The sequence below is a fragment of the Leguminivora glycinivorella genome, chromosome 14 (assembly GCF_023078275.1).
Source record: "Leguminivora glycinivorella isolate SPB_JAAS2020 chromosome 14, LegGlyc_1.1, whole genome shotgun sequence".
NCBI classification, from domain to species: Eukaryota; Metazoa; Arthropoda; class Insecta; order Lepidoptera; family Tortricidae; genus Leguminivora; species Leguminivora glycinivorella.
In genome coordinates, this window is record NC_062984.1 from 4,015,207 (window position 1) to 4,038,316 (window position 23,110).

At 36.3% G+C, this 23,110-nt stretch overlaps 1 protein-coding gene across 1 annotated transcript in view; it reads left to right on the top strand.

Annotated features, from left to right (window-relative positions):
* Positions 1–16,962, top strand: part of LOC125233077 — a 182,716-nt gene extending 165,754 nt beyond the window's left edge. Inside the window, exons 6-12 of the mRNA XM_048138936.1 lie at positions 4,848–4,946; positions 8,294–8,412; positions 12,212–12,367; positions 12,595–12,829; positions 13,358–13,570; positions 13,690–13,942; positions 14,027–16,962. Of these exons, the coding sequence (XP_047994893.1) occupies positions 4,848–4,946; positions 8,294–8,412; positions 12,212–12,367; positions 12,595–12,829; positions 13,358–13,570; positions 13,690–13,942; positions 14,027–15,250 (2,299 nt within the window). The 3' untranslated portion in view covers positions 15,251–16,962. The remainder of the gene's footprint in view (positions 1–4,847; positions 4,947–8,293; positions 8,413–12,211; positions 12,368–12,594; positions 12,830–13,357; positions 13,571–13,689; positions 13,943–14,026) is intronic.
* The last annotated feature ends 6,148 nt before the right edge of the window (positions 16,963–23,110 follow it).

Consider the following 23,110-nt stretch of genomic DNA (forward strand, 5'->3'; position numbering starts at 1 on the left):
GTAGCTATCTCTATCAGTCTTCTGTATTAGCGCGACAAAGCCAGACCGCGTTATCCATACTTCCTAATCCATACTAATATTATAAATGGGAAAGTGTGTGTGTCTGTTTGTTTGTCCGCCTTTCAGGGCAAAACGGAGCGACCAAATGACGTGATTTTTTAAGTGGAGATAATTGAAGGGATGGAGAGTGACATAGGTGACTTTTTGTCGTTTTCTAATCCCCCACTTCCCTAAAATAGGGGGTGAATATTTGTATAGAGCATTCCGTATATTTAGAATTTAACGCGAAGCCGCGGGCAAAAAGTTAGGTTAAGCTAGTTTATTATAAAATATCTGGGCAACCGAGCTTCGCTCGGTTCTGTCGTATCCTTGACATGTGTCGCCATCTAGTTCAAAAATTAATAGTACCTACATCGAGCGAAAGAATTCTCAGCCTTAACAACACAACTACTCCACACGAGATGGCGCGCATTTCGCCACAAAAACTCAAATAGTGTATTTTCTATTCGTTTTAGCCTTGACCTGTGTCGCCATCTAGTGTTTGCAATAAATAGTACTTACATCGACCGAAAGAATTCTGTCTTAACAGTACAACTACTGCACACGAGATGGCGCGCGAAGAAAAACGCATGAAAACTCGAAAATTCGCGTTTTCCGGGACCTAAGGATAAGTTAGACCGATTTTTCACCCCCAAAAACCCCCACATAACAAATTTCTGCGAAATCGTTAGAGCAGTTTCCGAGATCGTCAGTGTAAATAAATATATATATAAATAAATAAATAAATAAATAAATAAATAAATAAATATACAAGAATTGCTCGTTTAAAAGTATAAGATATGCTTACTCTTGGCCACATAATAGCCAAAGGCAAAGAAGACGTGGCCTACGATGGAGTGAGCTTGCCCAGAAGATTTTAACGAAGAATTGACGACCGGTCTGGCCTAGCGTGAAGAGACCCTGCCTGCTAAGCCGCGGGCCCGGGTTCGAATCCCGGTAAGGGCATTCATTTGTGTGATGAGCACAGATATTTGTTCCTGAGTCATGGATGTTTTCTATGTATATAAGTATTTGTATATTATTTATATCGTTGTCTGAGTACCCACAACACAAGCCTGAGCTTACCGTGGGACTCGGTCAATCTGTGTAAGAACGTCCTATGATATTAAAAAATAAAATAAAAAAGAAGATGCCATTTTGTCTAAGCCGTCTGTAGTAGCGTGACAGAGTCAGACTGCGTTCCGATCGCCATGTACCGTCAACGATTGTTACTTTGGCTAGACTGTCTTTCTTTGTATATCTCGCCGGGAAGATGACAATACCTGGCCCGTAACAAGGAGCCTATAGAAATCCACAGTTTGTTCCGACTTAAACTTTCCTTTGCTTCTTATTTTGAATATGTCTTTGTTGAGCTTGGTATTTTAGGTCTGTTGTAAAGATGGCATCTCAGAATATTTTGAAACTGGCGGGGATAGTTATAATCATAGTACTTAGGTAATGTTTATTTTTAAGTACGATCAGAGAGATTAAACGACGATAGAGAATAAAACCAAAGTGGATCGAGTATGTATTTATACCGGTGCTCATGAGCATTGTGAGAAATTTTAACCACGCATTTCTAAGGTCAAAAGAAAGATTTTTTTTAAATACAGACGAGGAAATTTTGCCAAAAAAAAATTATTTTTTTTTTACTTGTTTTGAATGTATTTTCACATAAATAGTAAATGTTATTCATAAAACTGGCACGTAAAATGAGTTTTGACGTTTTTATTTCTAAAAACCTCATTATTGAAAGGTTTTGATTCTCACTTTTTGACATCCATCAATGAGGATAGTGAGACTATTCTCCATAATGGCAGCAACGTCCTTAAAAAAGCATTTAGTACTGAGTAACAATAGGATTTTTTTTTCAATTTGGTCCATATTCTTACCTTGAATTTGTTAATATTGTGAAATAATAATATTAGCGACATCTAGCCGAGAATCAACCAAAGGTGTAGCGCCTTCTAGATGACCATAGGGTACCAACCAATTTGAATCCTAGGCCACTCTAGAACCCTGTCTCATTGACACCGTGTTGTATTTGTCAAAGAACTCACTTCGACGTTTACTGTGAAAAGGTAAGGACGTCTACAGTGGCCTAGGATTCGAATTGGTTGACTATTACAGGTTTTATTTCATGACTTTAAAATCTTGATAGTTCCGAGGTACGATTTTTCTTTGAAGTTATCTTTTTTACGGAGCTCGGAGTTATATTAATTTTCATTTATTTGTTACAAAATTAAGTATAATAGTTCTTTTTAATTTTTAATCGAGCATGTAATTCGGGCATCCACTGAGACTGAAACACAATGTAAACTAAAGCAATCTCCAGGGCGCCAATACATTAATGTACCATGTATCTTTTGATTAATAAAGATTTTATTTATTTATTATTTATTTATTTTATATATTTATGTCTTTGATAAAACCAAAAACCTATATCTACAAGTTTATTAACGTAAATTCTTACTCTGCATCCTTGTCTCAGTGGATTATTAATGAATGCCCGTAGAAACGTTATTTCTGCCATTCTGCCGTAGAAGCATAATCCAATTTACGTGGCAGACCGTGACATAGAAATTAGACACAAGAATGATGGGTACGCGAATTTTGCATATTTTATCGTTATATTTCTGTGTTCAGTCTTTCCTGCAGGCCTAGCACATGATGGCCGCGGGAGTATGTCGCCGCTAGATAGACTACCTGTCCTTATGTCATTAATACAATTAGACAAAGACGTGTCATCTATCTCGCGGCGACATACTCCCGCGGCCATCATGTGCTAGGCCTACTGATATAGGCCAAAATTCTAAAATAGTTGATTAAGACACGGTTAAGTGAATATGGTGCTACTGTAACGAACTATAAAATGTCACTGTATCTTATACGTTCAAATGTCATTTAAAAGTGTTATTTAGAATACTTAATGATTGTTTTTGAAAGATAAGTAGTTTAAGCAGCTTAACATACCTATAATACAGGGTGCCCGGTAATTAATGGACAACCTTTTAACCACCAAGAGGGCACCTTATACTGGTCCAGAAAATCGACTTTAATGTTTAGTAAAAGTCGCCTGGTTTTCGAGATTTTCACACTTTTTACAATTTTAATACTACCTAAAATTTTAAAAAGTGTGAAAATCTCGAAAACCAGGCGACTTTTACTAAACCTTAATGTCGATTTTCTGGATCAGTGTAAGGTGCCCTCTTGGTGGTTAAAAGGTTGTCCATTAATTACCGGGCACCCGGTATGTATGATATCTAGAGACAAACCTGCAGTCAAACTGTAAATGCAGTTTTGCGGGGATATGTTTTTAATTATAAGGCATACACTGCTTAATAATGATAAATTTAGATTTATTTATTTAATACCGTTTGAAGATTTGGCTTAAAAAACTACTTAACTTAACGACGTACATTAAATATACCTTTCATAATATAAAATTATATTATAAATTATTCTACCTTAATCTATACGAATTTATATTACGATCGTCGAGTAAGATTTTTATATAGAAATGTCAAACATTACAATTACAATTTGATACTAATTTAAAACGGACTTCCGGTTGGGACGCCATCATAGCGGTTTCGTGTCGTGAATAATTTATTTTTCTTTTACTCATTAATGTTGTTTAAAGTGTAGTATTGATAGCGTATTATGCAGTAAACTAATGGTGTAGTGAGAAGCTGATGAAGAATTGTTCTCGAAACGCGTTTAGCCTCTTTTTTGTCGTAAACGGCCGGTAGTCCACGTGCTCTTGTAAAATCTAGCTATCAATTTACAAGTGCTAAGTCACCGTACAATGTCGTACTTACCGTACAAAAATTACTAATATTAGCTCATATCACCTTGACACTGGCGAAATAGTCCCAATGGACTGAAGCCATTTAATTTTAAAAACTGAACTGAACTAATTTAAAACATAATAAATTATAAATAATCACAATGTAAATTGTTGCATAAAAAGGAAAAAATAAAAAAAACAAGGTATCTCATAATGATGGTCAAACTAAAATTAAATTATGAATAAATACAATAATGGATTACAGTCAATTTAAATTACATGCCATTTCCATAATATACTCATTTACAGAATAACTATAATGCATTTTCAAATAAAAATATTCTCAGTTGGCGTCCAAAAGTTTCGTCAAAATAAATAAATAAATAAATGTTAAGTCATAATAATTGGGCCTCCAAAATAAGTAAATAAAATATGATTCAAGTAACGGATACTAAAATTTTTGGATTATATTTTTAAGATGTTAACTTGTAACTAACTTGTAACTATGTTTTTGAACTCGATGTTTAAGTCTCGGGTATAAATCAGCTCCATGTTTAGGTACCTGACTATAAAACTTTACAACCGATATAAACTAAAACAAATAAAATTGCATTAAACTTTTTTACGTTTGTTTTAAGATACCATAATACTAAAGCTTAAAACAGTAATTTTATTACAAACTTACCTACCTGCATTCATAAAATTAAATATTTTATAGGTACTTAGGGCTACTTGCACCAACGAAAATGGAGGGTTAACCCGAGGGTTAATTAGGTAAGGGAATTTGACAGATGACAGCCCACTAACCCTGAGTTAAGTGGTTGATCCAAATGGGCCTTATAGACATTTTTATACATCGAGGAAATGTCACCAGTACAGTATCCTTAGTATAAAGCCTCATGGGGCAATTTTAGATATAATAATCTAGCTGTTAAGTTTTGGGCTTAGTCTTTGATGCTACATATATCTATGTTGTGTTGATGCAAATAATTTAATTGTATATTTTGTATTGTACCAGGTCATACTGCGAGCGAGTGTTCCGAGACTGTCGACTGCAAACGTGCTATGTGCAGTCCGCAGCTTATCCAGGAGTGTACCCTAGAAACTTACATTGCAGGTAAAATTTTGACATTAATATCATCATATGAGAGTGTGCACGGGAAAACGTCCCACTTTGTTGATTGCTATAAAGCCGCTTTGTCAGTTTATTCATATAAAGATACAAGTAAATCTCACCTTAATGGTAACCGACAAAGTGGGACGTTTTTACTAAACACGCTCACATATCATTCTGATTAACGGGTCTCTATATGACTCGAAACATATCGCTCTCTGTTGTTGCGATTACTCATGCCTGTGGCCTATTTCACAACAGTGACAATTGTAGCCCGACAGTGACACAAGGCTCGGAACCGGTTTATTTTTTACCGGTTAAAACCGGTTTATTTCGATTTTACTCCGAACTTTCTAAAGAACGCGAACGTTATGAGAACTTTATTTAAACCGAAATAAACCGGTTTATTCGACGAGCGGCAAGACGCACCGGCGCCGCGTAAATACCTACGTTCATGCAGCGACTTTTTTTGTTTGGTTAGAACAGTATTAGGTACCTATCATTCTGCAGAATAAACCGGTTTATTTTGTTCTAAACGGGTTAATCGAACGAAACCTTTTTTTTATACTACTTCGGTGGCAAACAAGCATACGGCCCGCCTGATGTAAAGCGGTCACCGTAACCTATGAACGCCTGCAACTCAAACAGTGTCACATGCGAGTTGGCACCCTATTAGAAACTAGTACATTCCCTTTTGCTGAGTTAGGTACGCAGCAAAAAGGAGTGCACAAGTTCTAAGGAGGGTTCGGGTTGCCGACGACTCAAAGGACTTTATGAAAGCGTTCCTCTAAAAACCGGTTTATAAATAACGGTTTTTCGAGCGTAAACGAAATTTAAAGGTTTTACCGCAAGTACATGATAATGGTTTGAAATTTTAACCGGTATCCGAGCCCTGCAGTGACACTTCGCCGTTCATTGCCTGTTCGACAAGGCAACATTGACGCTGAGTAACAATGTTACATATCAACCCAGAAACAGGCACAGAATTGTCAATGTCAATGTCACTGTGGTAAATAGTACATTACATCAGAGGCCGGGAAAATGAGGATTTCCGGCCAAGTGGGTATATACTATTTTATAAAAAAAAGTTACTTTGCAGGCCTAGGCCTAAAAAATAATATGAAATCCCTTTACAGTCCTCTCGAATGGTTGCGCCCAAAAAGCGATACTTCCCAGCCCATTTTAAGGAACGTAAAGACAATATTTCATTGCATGTTTGAGAAAATATTATTTTCTGTTATTTTCTGGGCTTCCTGTGGGCAGCCCAGAAAATATAACAATTGTACATCGGCAAACGGTGATCGCAAACAAAGGCTGTCGTAACAAATGCAACGAAAAATTATTTTTAATATTAATTAAATAATAATAATTAATTATTTTTAATTTCCTGGAGCCGTAAATGAGCAATATTGCTGCTTCAAAATATCAAACATCCAGACATCACAATTAATTTTCAAGTTTGAAATATTTATTTATGAAGAAATGCTCACTACTGCATTCAATAATGAACAACCTAGCCTTTTTAGGGTTCCCTAGTCAACTAGGAATCCTTATAGTTTCGCCATGTCTGTCCGTCCGTCCGTCCGTCCATCCGCGGATAATCTCAGTGACCGTTGGCACTAGAAAGCTGACATTTGGTACCAATATGTATATTAATCACGCTGAGAAAGTGGTAAAATAAAAAGTGGAAAACAATGTTTTGTTAAGGTACCCCCCTACATGTACTTAACAGTGAGGAATGTTTTTTTTTTTCATTCCAACTCCAACGTGTGATATAGTTGGACAGGTACTTAAAAATTAATAGGGGTTTACTAACATCGTTTTTATAAAATTAATATTTTCGGAAATAACCCCCCCCCCCCTCCCCCCCAAAATTATTTTGATCTTGATAGGTTGAACAATATTTGAAAAAAAAATACGGGAAACTACGGAACCCTACACTGAGCGTGGCCCGACACGCTCTTGGCCGGTTTTTTTCTACAATTACTAGCCTGAAGGCTATTTTGATCAACAGCTTTTTATCTAACCATGTAATACAAAAGAAAGTAACTAAGTATGAAAGCAGAACAATAGATCCGACAAGCTTCAACGATTTTGTAAAGATACTTAAACAATAGCTGATCTTCTTTCCAATAGCAACTTTGTTAAACATACTAGTTTCTTTAATCTTACCTACCAGCTAATATTATAAAATGGGAAAGTGGGTGTGTCTGTTCATTTGTCCATCTTTGACGGCAAAACGAAGCGACGAATTGGCATGAGTTTTTAAGTGGAGATAATTTAAGGGATGAAGAGTGTTATAGGCTACTTTTTACCTCTTTCTAACCCCCCCACTTCCCTAAAAAGGGTGGTGGAAGTTTTTATGGAGCATTTCACAATTTACGAATTTACGAGCGAAACCGCGGGCAAAAGCTTACCTTATAATTAAAGTTAGATACTAACATTGTAGTTAAGAACGCAATTTATCTTTTGTAGTTACTTCGTTTCATTATTGTTTTTGTTCTTAGGAGCCTTTCAGCCGTTATCGCAACTATGTTTCAGTTGTTTCAGAAGATCGTTTCTTCTTTCAGCAATAATGTTCTGATGTATAAATAAGTAATAGTATTTTATGCAACCGGCTTTTAAAGGAGGTCAAAAAAGACGAGTGACGTGGGTAGCAATTTGAGGCTAAGCCGAAAATTGTTATTAAGACGCCACGAGTATTTTTTGACTCAGTTAAACACCGTTGCATATAATTTCTCTACGAGCATGCACTTAGTTTTTAATAGTTTTCTTGAATAACTTTCGTGAAATTTCATGTATTTGACGCAAAAGTTTGCACTGTCAGCTCAGTTGCCCAAAGCCTTCCCGCGCACGCGCGCAGTATCGTTATAACAATGCGTTGCCATGGTTACAGAGCCAAACAATGCGTTTTCAGTTTTTTCGATATTGCGCGCATGCGCGGAAAGCCGGCGGACGCTGGCCGTGGGGAAGAGACTTTTATGTAGGGTTTTAAAGATCTATGCACGACCCTGTAAAAGTGTAAATGACGAATAACAGTTCGGGAGTAAAAAAAGTTTATTGTGTCAGTGATTGTTTTGACATGAAGTAAGTTCGAATTCGATGACGTCACTACATCGCTGACAGCGTTTTCGGTGGCCAAAATAAAATAAAAAATTACACACATTTTTAATCGAAAATGCGTAGTCATCTTTGATTCATTTTTGATTCCCAAAATCTATACATATTGGTAATACCTACTACAGAAGACAATCATTTATTGTGACAAATCGATATGAGTCCAGTAGTCTATTATTGTCACTATTGTGTAAAAGGCCGCTGAAAGTTTAACATCGTTTTTTTTGTTCTAGATACCATTTGAATACTCGGCTGCCATATATAAAGCTGTACATCGAAAATGAGGAGTTCAACATCGACGGACAGAGATGCGAAAACATCATGACGTGTCCAATGAGGCCCATTACTTCAGGTAATTTCACTAAGTTTTGTACACTCTGTATTTTAAATTTTACAGCATTGTAATAAGACTTGCCGTGACCCATATAATACACGGTGTAATATGAGGAAACCGAAAGATTTTAACTACACATTTCTGAAGGCAAAATAAAAATAAAATTTTATATGACGTCAAGCAAATTTCGCCAAAAAAAATTTTTTTGTGTATTTTTTTCAGTTTTATTGGACGCGTTTTCACATAAATAGTAAATATAATAACTAAAAGTTGCACTTAAAATAAAAATATTTTTTTTTTCTAAAAAAATACTTTTTTGCAATTATACCTACTTACTAGTTACTTTTTGATATCTATGAACGAGGATAGCTAGATTACTCGTACGTCCGATAATGACATCATCGCCATCAAAACAGCGTTATGTTCTGAGAAATAATAAGTCATTGTAGGTTACTTTTCATTGAATTTCGATCTTATTCAAAACGCTTTTTATTGGAAATGTCTCAAATTTTTAGATGCAATATTTTGTACAAAATAACGTAACGTTATTTATAGACACGTTTTTATGTACCTACGGTTCGCTCATGCTTGCAAAATATTTTTTTTTATTGAAGATTCACATTTATGCCAAACCTCAATTTTATGGTAGCTATTCATATGGCTCTTAATAAAACTTATTTTATCAAACCCCAAATACCTAACCACTCGTAATTTATCCGGGTCATAAACCTTTCACCGTTACTACACCCAATTACTGCTATCTAATAACCGGCCATCTTTCATTTTTTACCTGTGGGTAGATTTATGAAGCACATAAATAACAAGCACCCAATAATGGCGGAAATCTGGAAGAAACTTCTACCGGGAAGCCAATTCTATATTATATTTTGATTAGGGTTTGATATAGTTTCAATACTACCCGAATAACCTGTGCCTCAGTTTTTTGAAGATAGGCAAATAATCTATTTTTCTACTTAACCCATTAACGGCTGATTTTTTTTCATGTCGCCGATTTTGATAATTTTTAAATATATTACTATATTTCTTTCCAGGATCAGAGACCGAAAGTTAAAATTTAAATCGGACCAATAGTTTTGGAGAAAAATACTGATGCCGTATGGCACCTCTAGCCTTGTACCGTGTCAACAATTACAAGTTGTTATTTTTTAAATATTTATGTAACTTGTAAGTTTTACGTACATTAAGGATAAAGGCCTAAATCGTACTGGCAACTACGTTATCTGGATTGTTTTTTACACTATTATAAGACCCATCTAGGAGGTACACCCTCAGCGCATGGTACCAGAAAATGACTGATTGTTTAGGTAGATTCCAGACATAGCCAACTGCTTTATATTGATCTCACTAATTTTGTTCTAAACCGTTTGTGAAACAGTCTGAATATATCTGTATATTATTAGTAACCACTAAGTGACCAAAATCTTCATCACAATGTAGCATTGACATCCTAATTGTTCTATAATGGCTAAAAACGAGGTATATGAAGCTCCGGTGTAAGGTTATACTATATGAAGCTTTTAATTAAATTGATACCGGTATTGAGATTTCTTAGCTGTAAAAAGCATCATCCTACCACGCCATCATCCTATCTTAATCTCAACCAGTGTTGTTAGAAATTAATTTATAACCAAGTGGGTTGAACCTTTATATACTGTATGGGCAAGAGGACCAACATAGATGTTAACTACTTATAACTCAAAACCTTACTTTTCTTGAAGCAATTTCACTAGATATGTTGAAATAGGACAATATTAGTCTAAAACTGTAATCAAAACGCTAAAACATAAGAGGAATTAAAACATAGTACACGTAATATTGTATCATTTGAAAAGACAACATACTCGGCTACTGATGCCGTACGGCATCGGCAAATTTTGCCGTGCTATACACGGAAAGTGAAATTAAAATTTAATAGTTTTTGAGTACCATCGGATCAATAATATATACCAAAATAGAATAAAATGCATTTAATTTATACTTTACTAGAAATAAAACCATTTTTGACCATTTTCCTCAGACCGAACATGAAGAATTTGCCCATTTTTAGATACTATATTTTTGGGTACTCGAAATTAGTAGATATAATCCAAATTGCTACAATATATGTGGTTATAGTGATAACTGGTACCCTTAGGTATCTAATTCATCAAAAATCTGTTTAGTTTTTCAATAATTGTAACCTTAGACAGCGAAATACTAAGCACAGGAAAAGCGATGCCGTATGGCACCGCTAGCCGTTAATGGGTTAATAGAATGTTACTTTATAACGATCACGGAGAGGTTGGTTCTTATATTTTTATTTCGTATTATTTATTAATTATCTTTTTTTAAGTGACCAAAACGACCTTCCGTGAACGTTATAACGTATTCTTTTAGAAAAATGTAATATTAAATAATAATCATATTTCATAAGCACATTTTGCCTATCTTCAAAAAACTTTACCTACCCAATTGACGATCGGTCTGGCATAGCGGATAGCGACCCTGCCCATAAGCCGCGGTCCTGTGTTCGTCTCCCGGTAAGGGCATTTATTTGTGTGATGAGCTCAGACATTTATTCCTATATATAATAGTTATTTGTTAAAAAAATTGTTGTTTAACAGCAAATATTGGATCGCGAGGGTACCGAGCAAGGAAACTGTGGCACCGGCCGCTTTTTTACATGGTAATATCCATATCAAAGTCCAATACCACAATCGGCCCCCGGGAACAAACTCTACCTGATATTAAATTCTTAGGAACTGTCAAAACTCGGGAACCCTCGTCCGCCCGTCGGTTGGCAACGTTTTTATCAGAATAATCTGTGGAATTTACTTTTTGTGCTAAAAAGACATTTTAGTAATTGCTTTAGGTAAAATTAGTAGAATTTATTCAATACAAAAAAATATTAATTGTTCTTTATTGCTAAGAAGCAACAAATGTCTGTTTCAAACAGCTGTTTGCTACTTGCTAAGAGGTTTGTGTAGTACATGTCTAATAGTACAAAAGACACGATTCCCTCCACTGTAGTACTAAACCGAACTAGTCCCAAATGATTCTGCTCTTTAGTACATGTAGTACATACAGGTACACTCACACACGCACAACAATATTATGGGAGCGAAAGGACTGAAGAGCCAAGGAGTGACAATGACAGCAAAGCGATCCGTGTGATCCGGCGGCCGGATCACACGGATCGCTTTGCTGTCACGGATTCCGGCCGCAACCAAACTAAAACCGACTGACTCGGACCGAGATCGTTCGAAAACGGCCGCTCTCGGCTAGTACGCGCGAGTGTTACTGTGCGCTGTGTACTACTGTACTAAAAGAACGAACTATTACACTTCGGGGATCGTACTAGTTGAGAGCAATTTTTTCAGTGAACGAGCAGGCACAACTCTATTTGCTAAATGCCTTAAATAGTTTTTGTGAAGTTTTCACTATGACAATTTGTCTAGAGAGGTTGTTTATGCCTTCTGCTTACTGCTAACGTGCTAACGTTCCATGAGCCTCCAGCCCTCCATGTCACTAAAAAAAATCATTTGAGAATATTATTGTACTTACGTTACCCCGTGTGGTGACGGGTTAAGAATTTCATCACCCCTTTCTTCCCGTGGATGTCGTAGAAATCGACTGTGGGATATGGGTTAAATTGTGACGTAGGCAACCTGTCACTGCAATGGCACAATTTAGATTTCTATCAACCCCTTTTTGCCAAGTGGCACTGAAACTTTAGTAGTTCATGTGCTCTGCCTACGCCTTTATGGGATACAGGCGTGATTATATGTATATATGTACTTACGTTTTTTTTTCACAGGAGCTGAAAACTGTCCATACGACTACATAAAGATATACGATGGCAAAGATGAGTCTGCCTTTGTGATCGGGACATTCTGCGGAATGGGGAAATTCCCCTACTCCATCATCGGGACCTCACAGGACCTATTCGTGGAGTTCGTTAGTTCACCAGCAGGTAATATTATTATTCTTCTTCCCTCAATGCTGAGGATCGCGACCACAAGTAGCGTGTCTCCATAAGCCATGTGGACCATCAGTAAGACCATCCCCTGCGAGCCCCACCCCAAGCGCGTTTACCATTCTTTCGCCCCAAAATGATACACTTTTCCTTTTATGCATTATTGTTATATTATATTATTGTTTCGTGACTAAACAAAATATAACCTCAAACTCAATCCCCAGGTCCTCTTCTCAACACCGGCTTCCATTTCAACGTCGGTAACTGGCCGGGCCACGTCGAAGCCCCAGGATCCAAGGTCGGCAAGTGCGACTGGCTCCTCACAGCCGAATCACTCAAGAAGTCAGGAGACACGGAGGGCATCTTCCTGTCTGTGGCCCATTGGTATCCACCGCACACGTCCTGCACTTATCTGATGCAGGGATTGCCTGGACAGGTTGTGAGGCTGTACTTTCCAAGGTAATTTTACAATACCAAGACATAGATGATGATGTAATGCCGTTGTATATTCGAAGAGTGTTTTGAGGATGACACGAATTTAAACCGGCTACACCTATTAAGTGCTCCCCTCTTCTGTATACCCGGTTGAATACAATCTGGGTCGTATTCAAGTCAAAAGTGAACAGGCTAGCTGAATCAGTGAGCTACAACTTCGGCGTTGTCACGACTTTCCATCAGGTGCGACTAAGGTCAATCACTGGTCAGTTTATAATAAAATAAATAAATAGATAAATAAGTCCAACTCTGTATCAGTAGATTTAGAGGTACCAAAGCTAATGAAGGGATCAGCTCTAATGACCTTTTAAATATTTATTTATTTATTTATTTAATCTTTATTGCACAAAAGAAAAATCTTGCAGTACAAAGAGGCGGACTTAGACGGCAAATATGTATAGGCTTATGATTGATTATTGACTCAGTGCTTTACTCAGAAGCAATGACGGTTCGATAATGATGATAATGAATGCTTTTTTATTTCTTCACCAGCTTCCGAATCAACAGGATAGAATCCCCAATAGTACCCTGGACCGGTGATTGTGGAGAATCCCTAACCCTCTACGACGCTCCTAGACCTGATGATGCCAGGATCATCAAGACCTTCTGCGACACCTTCAGTAGACCGATGGAGAAGCATGACTTCGTGTCCACTGGGAACGCCATGTTTGTCAGATTTGAGAGCAAGACCGGAAGCTATAGCGGGTAAGTTTATATGAAGGTGTTCTGGATAAAATATTGCATGTAATTTTTATGATGGATATAACATACTCAGTATATGATACATTATTTAACGCTTAAGGAGTACCTGTCTATTGTTCCAGGTCTTCACTATATTACTGGGCCCATTACGATTTCTTCAACAACACCCGCTTTGGCGAGCCAGTGCAAGGCACCGCGTGCGACGAGGTCATAGCATCATGGAAGCAAAGGGCTGGTCGACTCCGGTCTCCTCTGAACACGCTAGTGTACAAGCAAGCACCGCCGGGAGAGGACGTACATTGCTTGTACAGATTCGTCACCGACAAGAGAATTTATGCGAGGGTCATATTGACTATCCTGAGCATCAATTTCAAGGTACTTATCTGCTGATAGAAATGATTGCAAAATCTTAGAGTTTAAGATTTTTCTGCGGGTACTAAATATAATTTTTGTCCACAGGAACATCCATACACTCCAGTATCCTGCCAGAATTGCTATGAAGACCGAGCGGATAAGTTGATAGTCTGGGAGCCAACTGCCGGAGGAAGAAGCTTCAATGCTTCTTTGGGAGCTAGCACGACGCCTTTACCTCTCCATCTAGCAGTTCAAAGATCTCTTGGCTCATGTCTTTGCGCCAAGCATTCAAATACGGTATCACGCGCCAGACCGTATAGAGTAGTGTCGTCTGGAGAGTCATTGAATCTGCAACTGATAGTGGATAATGCCCATGCTGCTGCCTCTTACTTCAAAAATCCATCTCCACTCTTTGAAGCACGGTATGAATTCATCCATGGACCACTTTGCGGACCAGCTGTCCTCGCCGCTGCTTCTGATGGAGAAATTGTCTATCCTCATTTGGAAGCTTTGGGATACACAGAGCCACCGAAACGAATTCAATGTATTTGGGATTTAGAGATTGAAGAGAAAAGAGATATTTGGCTTCATTTTGATAGCATCAAGTTTGCGTCACGTCATTGTGATGAAGGAAATATTCAGATTTACCTACCTGGCCGTGTGGAGCCTTACTTGTCAGTTTGTGGTGAAAATGTATCATTGGCTCGAGAACTGCCTATATTATCAGCGGGTGAGCTGGGATTCGAGTCGTTAGATGACCCTCTAGTCATTGAAAAGGAAAAGACGAGATCTATTAGAATAGTTTTTATAGGCAGCGCGTCTCCCGCCCGAGCTAACTTCAAAATCGCTTGGACTGGACTGTACCATTTGCCCAAAAACTCTGATGGCACATTAATGACATCTCGTTTGACCGACGGCTCTGGTATGAAAACATCAGAATCGATGCACGGCTGCGATTTTATATGTCCCGGTGAAGCCTTGTGTATTCCAGCTAGACTGATTTGTAACGGCGTCGTCAATTGTCCTAACGTGACGAGTACTGAACGAAAGTTCTGGACAGCAGAAGAGAAGGCAGCTAGAGAGGCGTATTCGGAAGACAGTTTACGCCGTTTAGGGTATTTAGATTTGTTGAATGGAATACCTTTAGGGCAGTTGCATGATGAGGCGCCTGAATTATGTGCAGGGGCTAGGAGTGCAGGTGGAGGGGATTGGATGGCGCCAGCTTTAGGGGCAGGGCTGGCGATTGCTTTAGGAGTGTTGGCGTTGGGTGCTGCTTGGCGCCTCTGCTGCCGCAAGCGGTCGCCTGACGAGGAATCCTTGGATTACTGACATGGGGCCCGCGGCGCGCCGCACGCGCCGCGTCAGCTCCACTCCCGCTCCGCCTCCCGAGACTTCCCTCAGGACTGGAGCCTACATTGACAGACGCTGTACTGAGCCCCGGAGCCCTCCTTTGTTGATTATTGAACAATCGCGAGCAACGATCGTGCATCGCGTGACTGCCGCGTGAGGTTGAAGTGTATAATGTGCTGTAAATCAGTGGGGTTTGCTGCAGTGCACTTTCAATTTAATTATATCTACAGCCATCTATGCTTTACGTGTTGGTGGTGTCAAAAAGTCACAAGTACATTTCAAAGTCTTGCACTTGTGACTTTTTTGTTTATTCCATGTATGATTTATGTTCGTTCTTTGTTAACTTTTATGGAGGGTCTGTTTTGAGGAGCTCAAAGTTTTGTAATTAGTGTATATACCCCATTATTAAACGTAAATTGCTTGACAAATCATAGGTTAGGACCGTGATAGTAGCCAAGCAGTTAAAATAATTAGATAAGCAAGCTGTCTCACTTTTTCATTATTCAATATCATCAAGAGCTCATTGACATTAGGGTAAATTGAACAGTAATGGAACTATAAAGCTTATTGTTGGATATAAATGAGTATACTTTGTAAGTCTATGTTCCCGGTTGTGCTGTCTTTACCCTGATTATCCACTTATGCAGTAGGAAGAGTAATGTTTCTGTTTTGGTATTGTAAAATGACCTGTGATGTAGACAAAACACTCATTCTTATCCGGAATCCATTATTATTGCGGACCTGAAATTATAAAATAAGAATGAGATTTTTGTTAACAATATTGAATACTCTCATCCCTTCTAGATTACTTTTATACTACTAGTAAATGTTGGTAATTCTGTTTGAAGATGTGTGTCAGACCCTTTAGCACAACTTGCCTTGTCGTGTGCGAGTCCATAATTATTTGAAGTCGCGCGTGATGTAGCGTGACAAGGCTTTGTGCTAAAGGGGCTGGTCTTAAAAAAAAGGCAGCATTTACCCCCTTTTTCTGTTGTCATTCCTTTTAATGATAACATCCGCTTAGTATTCATATAGTCGAATAGAATGACGAAAACTGAGACGCCTACCGAAAATGTTATTTATTTGTTTCGTAAAATACTGATTTAGTTGTTATTTATGAGAGGAAAACTAATAATTTCCCATTTCTTAATATACTTTCATTGGTAAATCGTTGTTGTAAATAAACTAAGGTAAGATCGTTACTAGATTTTAGAATATTTTTACAATTTTAGAAATTCCTTTAAACTCGATTTCAGAGGAATTACTAAAATGTTAAGTAAGCTCAATAACGAATGGTATTAAAAATAATTAAAGTTATGTTATTGCACTTAGATTTATTTAAACTATCACTGCCTTTGAAATAGTTTTTGGAAAACCACTTAAATAATAAGGACTTTGTAAAATTTTACTACTTCCATTTTTTATATTATAATTTTCATATTTCCTATACATGTATTTAATTTTCATTCCATAGTATCTGAATTTAAATCCGTTCTAAGTGTGCGGCCTGAGTGTACGCTGATATTGGGCGTAAAGCGGGGCGGAGCGTGCGGCTTGCAAGTCAAACAATAGGCTTACTAAACTCGTATCGAATTTAGCACATCAAGTTATTGTTTTCTGTAGTATTTAACTTAAGAAATCAATATTTATAGCTTGCGGGCATTAAAAGTGCGTGATGACTGCGTATTTTTAATTAAAGATGAGTGTATGTTTTTTTAAATTATGGACTCCGAAAACGGTGTTGGCCATTGGAGTGACGTCACATAATTCAAATCAACTATGGAAATTAGAGGTTCTAATCTAATCTCCATAGAAGCAACCTCTATTGTATTAAAATTCATAGTCGTTGCTCAGCTGTGACAGTGTCAAATATTGTTTTCTAAATATACTAACGTCATGTCGTAGATATTCTATAGATTAATATGGCTGATGTTGTTTTTGCCTGATCACGTAAAAATAAAATTTAAATAATTTTTTTGCAGGTTTTTAAGTCGTAATAAAATATGATACTTTTTTTTTCGTTTAATTAGACAGTAATTAATAACATAAGATATACTTTGAAAAAGGGTCAAGTAGCCTATTGAAGCTCATACAAGTGTCCTGAGTCGACGCTGCGTAGCCTGGACGCACGCTCGCCCGCCCCGCCGATGTTCGATTTTATTCGTTGGAAAACGCGATCAATTTGAAAATTCATAATTCGAACATCACGAAATTGATCCCGCGGGCATTGTACGTTGCATTACAATAGGGTTGGCGAAATCTCCAAGTACACAATATATTTACAAAAACGTCTACCTGACATTGTTGCTAACGTTTGCGTATCTTAAGCTTTACACAGTACGACGACTAAAAACGTCTTTTTCTGTCTATATAAACTGGCGCATTGTAGCTAAACTTATAACTTTCTACAGATTTTACACGTACATAATAAAAATATTGAACTAATTATAGTGAAAAAAGTGTTTTTCCCTTGTCTGTCACGTTGACTTATATATTTATGAGAAAGGTGACATAATACTTTTTAATTAATAATTTCAGTAACTTTTTTACGGTTTAGGGGGACTATAAAATATGCCAATGTCAATTTCGTGGCTTCAAAGACGTTGTTCAACATCTTACAGTTAAGTTTTTACATATTTTCCGTGAAGAATGTACAACAAAACTTCATTTTACTGTATAGTATTAAAATACGTCCCTTCACACTATTTTGTCATATATAGTACTGAAAGCATGCTTGTGTCACATTAACACACCTTTTTACGATGTAAAAATTCAAATTTGGAATCCCATTCCAACCGCTCCAGGCAAATAGGGTCTACAAAAACGCCTTCCCCGCTCCGAGCGTTCGCTTGCTTTGTGTTTCAAATGCATTTTCAAATTAAATCACATCATTGTCTGTAATGCTAACAACATATTGAAGCGAATTTTCGTGTCATAGTTACAAACTCAACTGTGGCATATTCAGTTAAAGTTCAAATTTGGAAGTAATGGCGTATGTAATGTGATTTGGAGTGAGGTTTGAAACTGCATCAAAGAGTTTCATTTTGATAATTCACATATGTAACTAACATTAGGAAATTGCAATAACGAGATATCGTCAATACTTTGAAAAAAACTTGTATCTTCTTCTGTCAATGAAAAGAAAATTTTAGTAAGTATGTATAGAATGCATATAGACTTACTGCGTTTTAACTTTGAGGAGAAGCATGAGATACGAGATTTTTTCAAAGTAGTGACGATATACATATACACATTACTTGACTTGAGATATTGTTTTAATATTAAACAAATATGTAGAAACAGTATCCATTAGGTACTCAAATCTAGAGTAAACTTCTGAACGAGCTCGCTCCATTGCAGCCCACACTTTTATCACTACCACTAATCATCATTCTCTTTCCCTTATCCCAGTCACTTGGGCACAGCATATCTTCCTCTTCCATACATCTCTATCACCCGTCATGTCATGATTAACTTTTGTTTCATATCATGCGTCACACAGTCTATCCACCTCTTCTTCGGTTTTTCTCTCCCGTTCCTTCCACATTCATACGTAATGCCTTTCTCACATGACTTTCATCTCTTTGCATCACATGTCCATAACATGTTAGTCAATTCGCTCTTACTTTTTCTACTATCGGTGCGACTTTCAGTTTTTCTTTGTATGTCTGACTTTACCACCCCTAAAATAAAAGCATAAATCCTTCGCGTTGCATTTCAGCAAAATGAAATTATAAAAATTGTTCAACCCTATTAAAATATCATGACTGGCGCTAGTAAATAAGAATTAACTCATAAACGTAAACGACTTGCCGCATTTGCAATTTGAATTTTTAAATTGCTCTTTATTGTTTAACATCGTTTAAAAACGGTCCGTTTAATGAGAATGGCTTTATGCAACATGCAGCCATGCCAAGCGTTGCATTTTCTTGCTTTCTTAAGTTCCTGTTCCCTTTTTACTTTATACTGTAAAGTAAACTTTATTTTACTACAATTTAAGTGGTTTATGGTAAAGTCCGATGGTAGGAAATGTCTGGAATATTCAAGACATTTGTAATCTGAAATGTCAGGTATTTTTTTCGAGTTAAACAACGAAATAATGGCGTTGATATAATTGCAATTTTAAACTTTAAAAAGAATTCGGATACTATGGAGTATTTAGTATGTACCTATATATAGGAATGAATATGACATACACAAGAAAATATAAGTACAATGTTATCGTACTTTGTTCCTATTTTTTTTCTTCGATTCGTTTCATTGCGCTCTGGAATATTTGAGAAAGTATAGCGTAAAAAAATCCGCTATGGCTTGCGTGGACGACAATCGCGCGAGCGTCGCCTTCGCGTTGCACTGCATCGCCTATATCATCCATAATAGTTCATCGACATCGCTCACCTAAGACACTTCCATAGAGATGGAGAGTTTGATTTCGTCGCATCGCATCGCCGTCGCATGCCCGTCGTCCACGCAAGCCACGGCCTTACTTTCCTTCATATGCAATAATGTTAAGACGATACGATACAGGTCAATTCTCCATACAAACGCTCTCGACTATGTCCTCCCTGGTTTTTGAAGATAGAGCAATGATTTTTTCAATAGAGATTATTATTCTTTTTATCTGTGTCGGACAGTTTTGATTTTTTTGCTATTTTTATTTTAAAAGACGCTAGAGCCAATCAAAAATTTCTAAAAACGGCCTTTTTCAATATGGCTCAAAAAAAGGTGCGATACTCAAGATCGGTAACAATTAGCCGAAAAATCTAAATGACACACAGATTATTTCATTGTTATTCAGATTCTCAAATTCCGTTCAGTTTAAATAAGTTTTGAAGGAGGAAACAGTCGAGAGCGGAACCTCTATTTTAAAGATTTTTTCGCAATATGAAAGTAACTGAGTTGTTCTTAATGGACACTTTTTTTTTTCGATAAATCTAGTTAATAACACTAGTATATTAAACTGCAATTCCCAAATTGAAGAGGGGATTCCTTTCCATTTTAGCATTTTCGCTCCCATAGCGTCTTACATTAACGGAGATTCTCTATGGATTTGATGAGCATTTCTTTTTTTTGCCACTTTTATGAAGTGTGATATTTTTGAAAAAAAATATGCTATTTCTACTCAGAATTACTAGCTTTTTCAATATTAGTAGTTAAAAAAATTGTCCCATACGATTTTTTTCTTATTTTGTTACCATTTTCCGTACATGTTGTATGGGGTAACAAAAGAGGAAAGTAACAAAAATGTATGGAAATTCTGGGACACTTTTTGTCTCCCAGTGAGATTGAAATTACTCGTGATTCTGACAATTGACCTAAAATTCCCTAAAACAATCAAATTTTTTTTATTGGCAAAAAAAAAAGAAATGCTCTGATCTCTATGGATCTCCGATCCGATGAAGGTTGCGATATTCCGATACATCAATATGATATTTACAAACATTTTGTCATTTTGCTATTTATTTCATAAATGTCATGTTCCTTAGTATTCCTTAGTATTGTTCAATCGCTTATTTTACATGGTTAATGAGTAAAACAGCACTTTGATAATTTAACTTTATAAAGGCACAAAACAATTTGAAGTCTTTTAATATGTTTCTCAATCTTTCTCAATAGTAGAAAGTTTTGATTATTGTTATTTTTGGCAAGGAAGTTGTAATTTAGTAGCCCTTAAGTCAACTATTGGAATGTTAAAAATAAATATATTTTCTACAAAACTGTGTTTTCTTAGTTAGTGGAAACATACTTAGTAAACAACTTGATTAAGGAGACGGACCCAATCATGGACAGTTTAGGAAAAAAAATTGCCTAATTTTGATATTTCACTGATACGTGTACATTCTACCGCGAAGCGTGTTAAAACTTGAATGTCCTATCCTTCTTTTGCATTTCAATTATATTGCAGAATAGATACAGCTGTTGACTTCCTCATAGAAAACAAATTAAAACGAGGTGTTGTACCATTATGGACAATGAAATAAGTTTAAAATTTTGCTTTTAAAGCAAACTGAAACTCAATGAGTTAATTTTTATTCCCCAAATAAAATAAGTTTGCGTTTGATTGTTTCTCACAAATTTTGGTTTTGTAAATTGTTTCTTGTCCATCATAGGAGGTATGCAGTTGTCCGGTTCCAGTTATGGACACAAGCAAAATAAAACTATTTTTTTATATATTTGGAGTAACACACTAGTATATTTTATACCTTATCTCATGGTTAATGCACACCGTGTAATATTTTTTTAATTATTTTATTGTACCTACATAAACTCAACTCTATTAACAACATTACTAAGAATAAAATTCTTCCGTGATTTGATGACTGATTACTTTTATCTTGCCGCCAAATCCTTGGAAATAACCGCATTAAATGAAACTTCAAAATTAAGCAGCTCTGTGACTCTTGTTTATGGTACAATACCGTCAGTTTTTAGAAACTAATTGTCGATACTTATTTTTAAGGATTTAAGTGCCGTTTTTTTGTCCATAATGGTATCACCGTCCATTATAGGGTATTTTACATTAAATATTGTGGCTGGCTTTAACATTGATGCATCCTAAACTCGATTTTCAATGTAAAAAAAAAGTTAAAGTTGACGCTTCCAGTACAGATCAATATTTACTGACAGTATGCTGATTCAATAGAATCGGGTAAAAGAGGGGAAACGACACGTGTCTGACGTATGACGTAGGTATAGAATAAAAGCTTTTTCCATAAATCCATCATTTTTGGTAAAGCTTCACTCTAAAAAATTAAGACCAACTAAGAGCAGTTTTCTCTTAGTTGACGTGAAGTTAATCACTACAATTACGATCTTATATAATTCAATTAAAGCTGATTACTAAAAACAACTAGGAAATGTATGATTGAACTAATAACTTAGGTGTTTTGTTATTCCTAACCATTGTACGCCTTGAATCAATTATTAACTTGTTAGGCATAACTATGTAACATAGGTTGATTCAATCCTTAGTTGAACTTACTAAGGTAATTTAGTTCGCATAATTATTTTTCATGGAATTATTGAACAAGATCTTAATCGGCTCAGTTACGTTACAAAAGTAAGAGCAATCAAAATTACCTTATTTGATTTGTCTAAGATCTTATCAGGCTCGTATGGAATCAAGATGCTTGACTACAACTATCAAAATATTTAGGAGCAACCAATTTTTTTTAGAGTGTAATCCTTAGTTGAACTTACTAAGGTAATTTAGTTCGCATAATTATTTTTCATGGAATTATTGAACAAGATCTTAATCGGCTCAGTTACGTTACAAAAGTAAGAGCAATCAAAATTACCTTATTTGATTTGTCTAAGATCTTATCAGGCTCGTATGGAATCAAGATGCTTGACTACAACTATCAAAATATTGATAGGAGCAACCAATTTTTTTTTAGAGTGTTCGATGGAGAAGTTACATCACGATTTTTCCTGATATGGTGTCAAACATTCAGGTGCTGACTGCAAATTAAAAAGGTAAGATATTATGAAGAAATTATAAATTGTAAGTATAATATAATGAATGTGAGGAAGGAGCAGGGATCCTGTTCTAAAGAAGGATTCATCATGGCAATCGTAGGTTCCCTCAACTGTTCCTCTGTCAAAGTAAACATCGTCCACGTGCCATACACACCGGCCCACAGAGAACGCACCAAAACGACAATTGGAATATGGTCTTGAAAAGCGTGAGCAAAATTGTCTTTTCACCGACGGCCACATTATTACTTATTGCTTGGATTGTTCCAGTTTTTGATTTCATCATTTTATATTGTTTTGTTTAAATATTGAATTTACCTGGACTATTAAATATAATATTTTAATAGATGATAAATAAATCAT